General features: G+C 39.8%; 1 protein-coding gene across 4 annotated transcripts in view; it reads right to left on the bottom strand.

The window, feature by feature from the left end:
- Nucleotides 1-226: 226 nt before the first annotated feature.
- The window catches only part of PRRG1 (proline rich and Gla domain 1), a 30,394-nt gene continuing 17,780 nt past the window's right edge, over nt 227-12,840 (bottom strand). For 3 of the 4 annotated variants that reach the window (XM_040054556.2, XM_040054558.2, XM_040054557.2), the window contains exons 3-4: nt 10,493-10,653; nt 283-3,971 (exon numbers count right to left, since the gene is read on the bottom strand). In XM_040054556.2, the coding sequence (XP_039910490.1) occupies nt 3,453-3,971; nt 10,493-10,653 (680 nt within the window). In that variant the 3' untranslated portion in view covers nt 283-3,452. Of the gene's footprint in view, nt 3,972-10,492; nt 10,654-12,840 lie in introns of all 4 variants that reach the window. The other variant, XM_040054555.1, reaches the window with a different exon arrangement.

The raw sequence follows: 12,840 nt of genomic DNA, 5'->3' as shown, positions 1-12,840 counted from the left end.
TAGGAAACAATACAAATTCACAACTCTGATAAAAATTGAGCCTGAATTTTAAAACAATAGACTTGCCTACCCACAAACAAAATGATAATTGTATTTTATATCATCAAAACAACTGATTCATGAAACTGATGAAGGCCAGAGAACAATGGAAATTAAAAGATCACTTAATTACACAAAGTTAATACTCACTGTAGTTGTGTAAAATTGATATTTTGAAACATTAGAGGCATCTTAAAAATTTTTATTTAGCACATTGAAAAACAAATGTTACAAAAAATTTTTTATAAACATAGGCAAAATGTTTAAATAGGATAATGTAATGTAAACCAAACCCCTTTAAAATATACAATACTGTAATCAGAGGTTATTTACATCCAGTGAAGAGAGAACAACCTTCACTACTGTTAATATCATTCAAACAAATCATTAATTTCCATAATTTCTTAAAACAGTGCCACCTTTAAGTTAGTTTTAGTAGCTAAATCATTTCAGTCCTAATACAAGGTGAAATTCAATGTTACATTCAGAAGGGGGAAAGGCAGTATCCTGACTATTCATGTCATCAGTCAAGACAGCACTGCATTCAGAGTTGCAAAACCTTAGAGAGGAACAACTATAAATTAATATTTTTTTGCATGACGATGCAATTACAGGATAGGTAAAACAACAAGAAAAGAAAAAAAAAGCTGTAAAAAACAAATAAAATTTTATTTTTCTATCAGATTAGAAAAGCCAACCACAAGATTAAGCTGTTTTCCCATATTTCACAAAACAGAACAAACAATTTGTAAGTTGACACTATTCCAACATGGAGAAAACTGTTCATGTTTTGGAGGAAATGCATTTGCACAACTGTCCCACACAGGTTTCCTTTAAATATTAAATTTATTCACCAAGACATAAATTTATAGCCCACAATGGCTTTCATACTCATGTACTCATGGAAAAGGCATTGCCCAATTAATTCAGTTGATAGATCACTTTAAGTTTTTGGTTGTGACTTTTTTTTGGAATGGCAAGCATCGATTTTGGATTGCACATAAAAGTATCTACAGGACACAGTAACGGGATAAAATAACATACTCAACTCAGGAGCCAGAAACAAACCCTTTAAAAGTGGCAGTGGAATACAGAGGAGAGAAGACACAGAATAAAGGGAAAAGCCAGCTCATCTCTAAACTACTAAAGCAGACTGCCCATGTTCAGGGGGTGATGACAGCTGCTCAATAACCTAATGTGACATGGGTGATCTCCATGCATTTCCTACAGGAAAGTCCTATATCCTGACAAGGAAGTTACTGCTAAAACTACTCTCTGTGCTGGGAGGCACAGGTGGTGCCAATATGGCACAGACACTGAAGTTCCAGCTATTTCTGAGGTGGTTCCTGCACGCTGGGATGAGGCACTTTGTTCTGGTGAATCTGCCTAAAGCGGTGTATCTATTAACTCTTGCTCGGTATGAAAAGAGCTTTAACTTCCACAAGTGGCAATTCATGATTCACAAGCGCTAAAACCACTTCAAAAGAGAAGGTCTGACAGTACACAAACAAAACCCAGGCAATTTTTACTACAAGTGTCCAAAACATACTGTACTTAAATGCTTATCTTAATATATCTATTATATATAATGAATATAAATACAAGTTACAGTTTTGACAGCAAAGTCAGGAGTTGGCCAGGAGTTCATCTCTAACACAACTTGTCTTAGCAGCTGAAGATCCCAGCAGGCAACAAAGGCAACCTACTTTCTGCCAAAAATGAGAACTCCTGACTCCACCTGTCCATAGGTTAGATCACATTCTTATCAAAGTGTGCATTTACACACTCATCAATAACCATCCATTTCCTTCCCGTCTCCTTCCATAAAAATCCTTTGGGAACAGCTGGGCCAAGCCCCCATGAGAGGGACACAGAGAGGAATTTCAAACAGATGGCACTGGCATTTCATTTGGGGTGTTTGACGCAACACAGTTTGGGTTTCTGTTGTAAGAAAGCCAGCATAACATAATTTAGTCCTTCAGGGCTCAACACATTTCAATTGGTCTTAATTGATTAGTAGAACACAGAACAGCACTAAGCTGATGCCACGCTACTTGATGTGGGAATACAGAAAACTGAAACTTAATACTCAGAAGTTAAAAAGAGCAATTAACTTCGAAATCAACCTGTGAAAAAAGAATCACCACACTAGAATTTGTACAAGGTGGATGAAATTCTGTACAAGCCTGTATGTAACTTGCACCCAATCTGTTCAACCTCAAAAATTCACTCCACACTAATGCTTGGGGTTATGCCTGCATGTTCTTAGAATTCCTTGTCGGAATGGATAAACAATGAGCTTATTTGTTGCTGAAAAAAGACATTTATATTCCCTGCAAAGAATTGCCACAGGCACCAGTACAAGGTGCACACAGGGGCGGTGTCAGTAGGCAAGGGAGTATCAGAACTTGAGGCAGGGGTTTATAGCTGGCAAAACCTTGAGGAAAGTTTTCATAGCTGGGGAAAAAAGGAAGTCACAGACATTGAATTTCTTTCCTTTTTTCCCCTTTAAAAAGGAAAGTAATGCCTTTGGGTGTATGTGCTTATAGATTACATCCTGGTCCCAGAGAAAATCACAGTAGGAAGTCCATCAGGATTTTACCCACTCTTCAGTACTTCACTATCACTTTTGCATGAACTTTCAAGTTCTGAAGTTAACATATGCACACTTCTCATCTCTAGAATACAACAGTAAAACCAGATAAGAAAACAGGAAAGGTAGAACGTAGACAAAAACTTACACCATTCAATTCATCAATTAGTGTCTTGAATTGTCAGCTTCTAAGCATTTACAGAATTTTGAGCTGTGATAGCAAAAGCTTTAGAATACACCTCTCCTGCTAGGACTCTGGAATTATTGCTCTTACACCAGCATTCTCTGCACGAGATCCTGGTTTGAACACAAAGGCTCCCAGACTCCTGAGGGCCAGGAGAGGGTGCAGCATGTAACAAAAATCCTAGTGAGAAATATGAACCAACCAGACAAGAGGCAATACTGCAAAATCAGTCCCCTCTAGTGTAAATAACTATTAAAATGTTGCTTAAGGATTGCCTATTGCAGGGAATTCTGACAGTCTGCAGTAAGAAAGGGGAGGGGGATCCCACAAATCTTGTGGGGAATGTGGACAGTGTTTGGAATAAAACAAGTGACATCCTTCAAAACAGAGGTACTTTTGAGAAGTATGACAGAGCACCACAATCTGTATCTGCACTACACTCTCAATACGGATTCCTTATCTTTTAAGACATTCAATAGGGGGAAAAAAATCCCAGACCCAAAGAAGGAGTGAACCTAAAAAAGGTGAAATTCATTGTATACAAGTCCGTTAAATTACAGAAATGCGTCATAGGCAGAGATAAAGTGCTACAAAATGATTAATGATTCTTAAAAGGTCCGTGGCATTCCTCTTGTTTTACTTAGTACTGGTGACAATGGGGGTTAGTGCAATGGCATTGGCTGAACTGGAATTCACAATGTCTTCGTATTGCGGGGGTGGATCTAAATGTTGCTCAGTTTCGCTTCTTCTCACACTGATTTCCCCAGTGGCTTCCTCGTAGGAAGGAGGAGGATCACAGTTTGAGAGCCTTGTGGATATTGAGTCTGACTGTGCATCCGAATAGCTCAGACCTCCTGGAGAGAGCCCACTGACTTCATACATTTCCTCCTGTGGGGAATGAACAATGCTGAGAGGCGGCGGGAGGGGCCCTCTGCCATCAGCACCATCGCCCAGCGCTCCGTGGGCTCCCCTGTGCACGTACACCGACTGCCTACGCATTTTCTTTTTAAACAGGCATCTCCAGATGACAAAAATGACAATGAGGATAATAAAAAGGCCAATGATTAATGGAAATGCAAGGTAAAATGAATACCAGCTATGTCCTGTGTTACTTTCTCCCTGGAGTCCGTTTTTGTAGACTTTCCAGAACTCCTTCTAGAAGAGCAAGACACAACACGTCAGAAACTATAACACAGTTAATAAAAAACAAGCAATGTAAGCAAGTTGTTTTAAAGAATGAGGAGAAAACAAAAGGCATTTCAAATGCTGATGATTAAAATAAGAACTGGCATGGGTAAGCACACACAAACTTTCAACTTTTCTTCTCATGTGATTAATGACACAAAAGGGATTTGGTTTTGCAAACAGACTCCTCACCACTTCTAACATATCTGCACTTAATGTTTACAAACATGCAGCAGAGACAGGACTAAGCAATAATACACTCAGAAAAGAAAAAAACTCAACCACAAAACAAACTAGGAAAGAAATATCTCAAAAGCCCCAGCATAATCAGCATGCACATCAGCCATCTGGTGGATCAGAATCTGTCAGCACCACTCAAGGTACAAGTTTAGGGTTTGTTTGTTTGTTTTAAAATTGCAACAACATACTAGTACAATTTGATATGGAAACACTGGCTCACAATGACAGACCATTTTGGCAAAGCACAACTCTGCTGCACTGTCTTATCATAATTTAGACATGCCCCACCCTCTGGCTCATACAGCAATTGCTGTCAGCTTATTTTGAGTTGATCCAGATCCTCTGTTTGCAGTTAAAAATAGCTCCATAACTATGAGATTATTACACAGGTTATTATATTCTAGAAACCTTGACAACAGAGCTACGCTACAGATAAATGTGAACATAAAGTGAAAATATGAATAAATGACAACAAAGATGAAGGGGGACACCAATACTTGAAAATCCTCTTTGCTGTATTAATATGAGCAACTGGGAGCACAAATATCATGTTACCACCAAATTTCTCCTGCAGTGAATGCTATGAAGAAACAGCACAAAAGAAAAGCATACCCTGCCTCAAAAAAGTAGCCATCCTCACCTGTAATGTTTCTCCTACTATGAAACACTTCCACTGAGTTTTATAGCCACAATTTAGCTAATATTTTAGTCTATTGTAGTATAATCAAAAGAAAACCCAACCCCCCCATAAACTGTAATTAATGCCCCCCCCCCAAGTCCATGTCAGAATCTCTGAACTCTAGTTTTTGTTAAAAATGCACAGACTTGACTCCCTCATCCTCCTGCCAGCATCACATCAATTTTAAATGACAGCAGACATTTCACGCAACTATTTATAAAATAGTCACCAGGTAGAATTGAAATTGTCATTGCTCAGTTGTTCGTAATGATATATTTAGGTTGCAGACTGACTTTGTGCACAGACAAATCAGATCCATTTTTTTTTTTTTAGTTCAGGCATGATGAGCATTAAACAGAAAATGCCACCAAACTGACCCCAGAGGCAGCTTGAGTCCAGAAGCTGCACATTCCCTCTAGCATGAAGGTCAACATGGGCAAAACACACACTATCAACACTTCTGGATCAGAATTTACTCAGGCTAAGAGCAATGCCATGTACCTGAAACAATTGACTCTCCTGTAAATTTTCTTTTCGAAAGATAAATTCAGTTGTTCCTATGTCTTTGTGCAAATTCAAAACCCAAAACAATTTCAACTCCTACACCAATCCAGGATCAGGCATTTTTCCTAAGTTTTAAGGCTTGATACCACAAGCATGTTGTCACAATGCCCCTCCTTGATGTGAACCCAGGTCCAAATCCTCTAACCTGTGTCAGGTGGCATTGGCTTCAAACAAAGGAAGAAAGACTGGAAAGATGGACTCTAAATACTTCTCTACAAGGGACCTCCTTGACATGTGCTCCACAGTGGACCCCAAGCCAACTGTTCAGAGTTAGAGAAAATGTATTTTGGGGGGAACTAACACTGAAAAATGCCATTAGCTGTACAAATGAGGGCTTTTGGGATCTCTGCATGAAAAAACCTGGCAGAACCAAACAACCCACCTGCTCCCCACCAGACTACGGGGCAATTAAGAACACCTATTACTTTCACATTTGGTTAGAATACAGCTAACTAGATTACTTAGTGGATAATATAGTTAAATAAGATGGTTAACTAAAAAAAGCAGAAAAGGATTAATTAGGATTATGAAATGCTGCTGTATGTACTGGAATCAAACTTCCCACATCACTGTTCTGTGATGGCCTCAACGGCAGCAAAGAAATAAAATTGTGCAATGTTTGTTTTTAAGACCAAAGATTTACAGAAAGTCATTAAATATACTGTGCAAGGATATGTCATCTTAAAGACTCTCTGGAGGAGAAATGTAGTTCTGATGAAAAAGAAGAAATCACAATTCTCCCTTAATAATCTGTTATGTGTTGCAGACTGCAGAGGAAATGCACCTTCTCCATGAGCAGGGTGGTAAGTAGTGACAGGTATTTGAATATTGTTTCCATGTTACTTCTAGGTCAGACCTATCTGCTGTAGAAAATATCTCTGTATCTTCAGAAAGCTGAAATAACATCTCTCCTTGGCACTCTGCTACTCAGCAAAGCAGCAGAAAATCTGTTCTGTTCTCCCAGAGCGGCAGGCACTTAGTGCAGAACAAGGTGTGCTGCTTTGGGGATGTTTGACTTGGTGATGTGACCAGACAGATGCATAAAGAGCTTAAAATAAGAGTCTAAACTGCCTTAAGGATGAAAGTAGTTTAATGTCCTCTTTCATTTACATGCAAGGCAAAGAAAATTCAAGACAATTTAGACACTCCTCACTCCCTGGTCTGAAATTACTTTAGGTCTAACACTATCTTACAGAGACAGAGGAATACAATACTGCACACAGGTGAAAAACACTTAGAAAGAAACACTTGCTTAGTCATTAAAAACAAAAAAAAAATCTTTAAATGCTGTTCTTCTTCATGGGAAAAGAAAAAAAAAACAAAACCAAAAACCAACAAAACTCCACAAAACCCCACAAAAAATAACTTTGTTAGCATACTAGATCCCAGGTTCCCAGCTTGCATTTGTGCAAGTCAGCTCTCCAAGAGAAGCACGAAGACTTTCAGTTCCAGACTACCACAACTGACAGGAACTGCAGGAAATTCATCCTTCAGGTCTGAGTTGCACAGGTGCCAAGCTCTCCCTGTGCTCTGCCACCCCTCAGCTACACTGCAGAGTGAAGGGATGGCGCAGGAGGAGTACAAGACACCTGGTCAGAGTCAAATCCTGCCCAACGAAGCCACCTTGGATGAGTTTGCACAGTGTGAGGATTTGTACAAACTGCTGTTTGTTAAAAAAATGACTGAAAAAGACCAAGGGGTGGAAGACTGAAAATCATAAAGTATCTGTAAAATTCATACAGGAAGTTAAAGAGTAATTTATAAGCTGGAAAACTAACAGCACAAACATCCCTCCCACAATTGCTGGTCTCTTTAACGAACAGAAAGGACTTTCTGCTTGACAAAATTGCTAACTTGTGATTAATGAAAAGGAGACTTCAGTAATCATTTAGCCCTGAGTGCCATACAACTGGGAATACCGGGTGTAAAAGCCTTTTAAGGCTGAAAAACTTAAGTAGGCCACAGAATCAGATAACTGCAATGGAAACGACTCAGAAAACATCTAACTTATATTCCTGCCAAAAACTATTTTTCTCAAGGTACCTTAGTGCTTTGGCAAATGCAGTTTGAAATAATGAAAAGGAATTCTCAAAGGCATCCCAAAGACAGTTACAGCAAAAATTTCCAGAATTCTGTTTCCCTTTCATTTGTACTATTTCTCAGAACAGAGTCAGTATCAGCTGGATCTGAATGCTGAATCAAATAAGGGATCCACAAGGAAGTCAAGACTCACACTGTCTTGAGAATTTCAGGAGAGGCCTTTACTACATTTGGCAGCATTGTCATCCTCAAATGATTCTCTGTCAATTGCCTGACTTGTTTTAAAGGTGGACTGATAATAAGGCAGTCAGAAGACTGCTTGGTATTCACCAGGCAGGGGGTAAGAATGGAGCAATAAGGGGAAGTGAGTGCACCTGCTACACTCCTCCCTTCTGGTCTGCCCCCAGTTTCAAGTAGCAGGAAAAGATTCACATCTTCTCTTATGACTATTTATCCAGCATCCATAATTACACACAGAGCGACCCTGGAAGTCTTACTTGATCACATCATTTTAGATCCGGTGCTGACAAATTAAGCTTTTTAGCAGTAGTTAGTTTTGCTTGAGTAAAGCAACAAAGAGAACTTGGCAATTTTTGTAATATTTCAAATTTACTGGAAATTTGCAACAGGAATGAAAATCTGTGACTTCCAGCTTTTCAAATCTTCATGCAGTTTAATTTAAAAGAATGAGTTAATGGAAATTAATATATCACTGCATCATGCTCAGATACTTCACACAGTAACCTGTGAATAAACCTCTGAGCATCCCAACAACCTCTGACACCTGATCAGTGACCACATGCAGTGCTGCCTGCAGGCACCACCAATAAACAGCTTTACAAGATCACACTTAGGGCTCACCTTATCTGTTAACTCCTCTCTGACAGTAATCATTAGAGACTGCTGAAAGAGTTCAAACTCCAGCAGGCAGGGATACTCTCCCAGATTGCACAGATTTGTACCTCAAGAACTTCCATTAGCCAAAGATTATTCCTTTTAATTAAGGGTTCCAGACTGATTTATCTTCCCTTCATTTACTTCACTGTTCTCTGAACCTATACAAGCTTTTAGGATCTGAGACATCCTGTCCACAGCTCCATTAGCTGTGATGAGGAGAGACTTCTATTTGCTTTGAACCTGAACCTTTACTGTTTCCTTTGAGGCCCTTTTAGCTCTGCTATCAGAAGGATGGCAAGTGACTGTCCTCAGCTCAGCCCTCATCTCACACACATCATCACATGCTCCCTGATTCAATTATTTTATGATCTACTATTGTTATACAAGTCTTTCCATATCTTTGATCAATTGTCACACTTCTCTGGTCCTTCCTTACCAACTAATTTGCTTTTAAAGAGACAGGGAGATGAGAGCTGTACACACTCAGTAGGTGGGTAAGCTCTTTATTTTGATTCCTGTTCCTTTATTTTAGATTCTTAGAGCTCAGGGTTTTTTGTTTTGGCTTTGACTGCTCAGCATTAAACTAAACTCTTCATAGGTTGAAATTCAGGTCTTGTTCCTGATTTCTGTTCAGAGCCAATCATATATTATAATGGATATACACAATTCCTCCATGTGCATTACGTTTGTCAACACAGAATTTCATATTCTACTTTACCCACAAAGTCCTGCAAATTCTTCCCTGTTGGCTCTAGCCTAACATCACAGTTTTATCTTTATAACTAAATTTAAAGTTTTAAATAATAATTCTGAATCTGTCAAAATTCCCAAGCCTTGGAAATACTGAATGGCATATATGCTAATTAAAAACTCATGCACCAAAAATAACTTGAGGGATCTGCTCAATATTCTTTTAATATTACAAATCTGCACATTGCAGACCTGCCCAGAAGGCTGCAAAAAAAAAAACAAAAAAACAAAGCAGCAAGCAGACAAGATAAAAAATACAAAGACAGAGATTAAACAAAAAGTTATCATGAGATAAATAAGCTACAGCCCCTATTTGAATCCCAGTCTATCTATACTATGAAAGCTTTGATCCTGTGTTTCTCTGAACACACTGTATCATGTTCCCAGTCTACTGCATCCATTCCCTTCCCCTGGGCCACAGATGTTAAGCGTTACTAAGTGGCTGTGTGGATGGATACTGGGGGACAGTGCACTGAATAAAGCCCAAGTAAATGAGGCTGGTCAGGCACCACTGCACATTAGCAGAGCCTGGCCCATTAGCAACTCCCCACAGCAGAATACAGCAGCCAGGGAGAAGGATACAGGAGTGGAAATGGATAAAAGGTCAGGAACTTATTGAAAGCTCCTTCACCACTTGTGGCAGAAAAGAAATGTAATTCTATTTTACTACTTCTACCTCTGCAAGGGAAATGCTAATTACCGTAGCATAAAATGTTCCTAAATGGGAGAAAGAAGCTGAGAGACAATATGCTTAGGTTATGTTTTCTCTAGTGACTGGAACAAGAGGCAGAAGTGGTACTGTGTTAGAATTTTATACAAGTTGTCTCACAGTACACATTATTTTTAATTACACAATAAGCTTATCATTAGGAATAGTCACATCGAGTCAAGTTTGGGAGGTAAAAACATGTGTTTGGGCACTTTACAGCTTCAGAAAGAAGCAGCTTTGAAGAGATACCACATGTCCTACAACTTCATTTTAAAAAATCAGCATACCCTCCTGCCAGCCTACCTCCCCAGCTATGTGTGAGACACACATCAACACCAACAAAAAGATGCCAAGAACTTAAAATGTCCAGTATGCCTTAATACAATATTATTTTTGATGTAGAGCTCAGCCATTGAAGAGTGGAATGTGTCACCTGTGTGAATTTCAGAAGAAATCTGCAAGGCTCCCTTGGCCATTTTGGCCACTAAAACACATTTTCCCTGTGCAAAACCCAAATCTAATGCAATATTGGAAAGCACACAAGCACTCAGCACACCCAGAAGTTTAGTGTAAATACACCCCACCCATCTTTACATTCACAGCAAAACATACCGTTTTTTCCTCATTTTCAAATGCTTCTCTTGCTTCTTCATAGCTACAGATTTCTTCTCTGCATTCATGTTCTATGTCACCTTGCTTTATTTCTTCCAGAAATGTGTTGGCTCTTGGATATCTTTTTAACACAGAGTTGGCTTTGTCCTCTGTTAAGAACACTGAATAAGAAGAGGAGAGTCAACAAAGGTCACTTCCAAAATAGACACCCAAAACCTTGTGCTAGAATTGCTCCATGAAAATATGCCTTTGAGAAAAAGTTTTTCAAAGTCTTCCCCTTTATCTGATATTATAAAAGGCCTTTCCTAGTTTTGCTCACTGTGCTAAGTAGTTGGGCCTGCAATTTCAGTAGTTATTGCTAAAATGTCATAAATGCACAGAGCTCAATGCAGCATCATAGTCATGTGTGGTGAAACAAGACTGAAGCTGGTATGCAAGAAGAGTCCTTGGAAGAGACAGACACATGCTCAACTCAAGCTGACACAGAACAAACAAATTCTGCTTGTCAATATCCAAAATTATATTTGCAACTGCCTGAGGGCATCACAGCCTGAATGCTCTGAAGTTTTTGATATAAATATTTATGACTATTACCCAGAGTCACAAACACAAGACAGCTGCATTTATCAATGTTTAAGTCTGTAAGTTTTCTTAAGCAACTTTGAAGAAGACTTGCTCCCTTCATTTCAGAACTCTCAATCACGAAATGGGTGCTCTTTCGAGGGTGTGGGGGGAAGTAGCCTCCTTCTGTTTTTATGAATCATACAGAAAACCTCACATTTTTGGATGAATCAAATGAAACAATCCTAAAAGGCAACCAGTATTCTGACATAGGTATTCTTTATTGCTTCCCTTAGTTTGCTGTAAAGGAGGAGAGCTGGAAGCAATCTCTTTTCTTCTGATGTTCCAGCTTTGCACCAACCTCTCTGACCCAATGATTTTTACATATGCAGTAACTGGGAACACTTTGAAATCCATCAGCCTGGATTACCCAGGAGGTACATCTGCAGTGCATGATGCAGGAATTCTCCAGGTATTTCAGGTCAGGAAGCAGGAACATCAGGTCAGTGCTACAATGCTTGGGCTCTCCTCTGCCAGGAAGAGGGGATAATGATTTAATGCACTGCCACACTACTGCATTTGTAGCACTTTCTTGGCCTACACAATCATTTGTGCATTGCTTCATTTGCAGTTAGTCTGAAGGGGGTGTTTTTCCCTTTAATAATCTGATTTTTAGTGTTGTAAAAGGAGGGCAGCAAGGAAACAGTGTTTTTGCTTTAGAAAGACGTGGTGGTATTTGCCAGCACTGATTAGCATAATTAGGCATAGCTAATCTCAACTTATTTAGTGTCTGTGGTATACTACTGTAATGGATATACATGGCCAGGCTACAGAGGCGGCTTGTGTGAGAAGCTGCTAGAAAATTACCATGTGCCAGTGGAGAAGGAAGGGGAGGAAGTGCTCCAGGTGCCAGAGCTGAGATTCCCCTGGAGCCCATGGTGCAGACCACAGTGGGGGAGAGTGACAGAGCAGCTTTGGGGGCACCTGGCATCCACAGTCACAACCTGGTTACAAATCATTAGACAGCGATCTTCCTTTTGCAAAGCATTACATGAAGAGCTGAAGACTGAATTCCACAACACCACTGACTCCTGTGCTTCCAGCTGAACGCATTATGTGCGTGCATCACACAAATTACCCTGCTCATGAGGATGCCGGGGGTTCAGTGTATCCAGCTATGCAGCTGCACCTTCTGCAAATCTGGTTTTCTTCAGCACCACAGGTGAGCACATGGACATCTCCTATTGTGTAAGTTCATTGACTGAATAACATAGAAATTAATACTCAGAAATCTCTTCAAAAAGGAAAGACTAAAAGATGGCTTTTTTTCCATTTCCCACACAATTCCCCTCACTTCTCTCTAGGCCTGAATAATTTCTTTCAGCCTCATGCCTCAGTGATCACCTCAAGGTGATGAGCTGAAGGATTCATCCATATCAGGAATGCAGCACACAGCCAGGCCTGGGGATGGACTGCAAGTGCTTTTCCTACTTCCCCCAACTCCTTGTGGGCATTCCTGAAGGGAACAAGCGTCAGGCCAGACTCTCCTAAGAGTGCCCATATGTAGAGGCACTGAAGAGTAGATAATGCACTATAAATTAAGTTTCCCTTCCTCCGGCAGATAAAACTTAGGGGATTTCATTTCATGGCTGGAATCCATGCCCGAAAAGAGCAATGTGAGAAATGATGAGAGCTTTGTATTGGATGCAGAGGGAAAGGAAACACAGGGAAATGCAGGTCGCTGAAAATACCCCAATTTACAGATTCTGGCTTTCAGAAACAAGACA

Source organism: Hirundo rustica, chromosome 2, assembly GCF_015227805.2.
Source record: "Hirundo rustica isolate bHirRus1 chromosome 2, bHirRus1.pri.v3, whole genome shotgun sequence".
In the NCBI taxonomy this organism is placed as follows: domain Eukaryota; kingdom Metazoa; phylum Chordata; class Aves; order Passeriformes; family Hirundinidae; genus Hirundo; species Hirundo rustica.
This window is presented reverse-complemented; position numbering and strand designations above follow the sequence as displayed.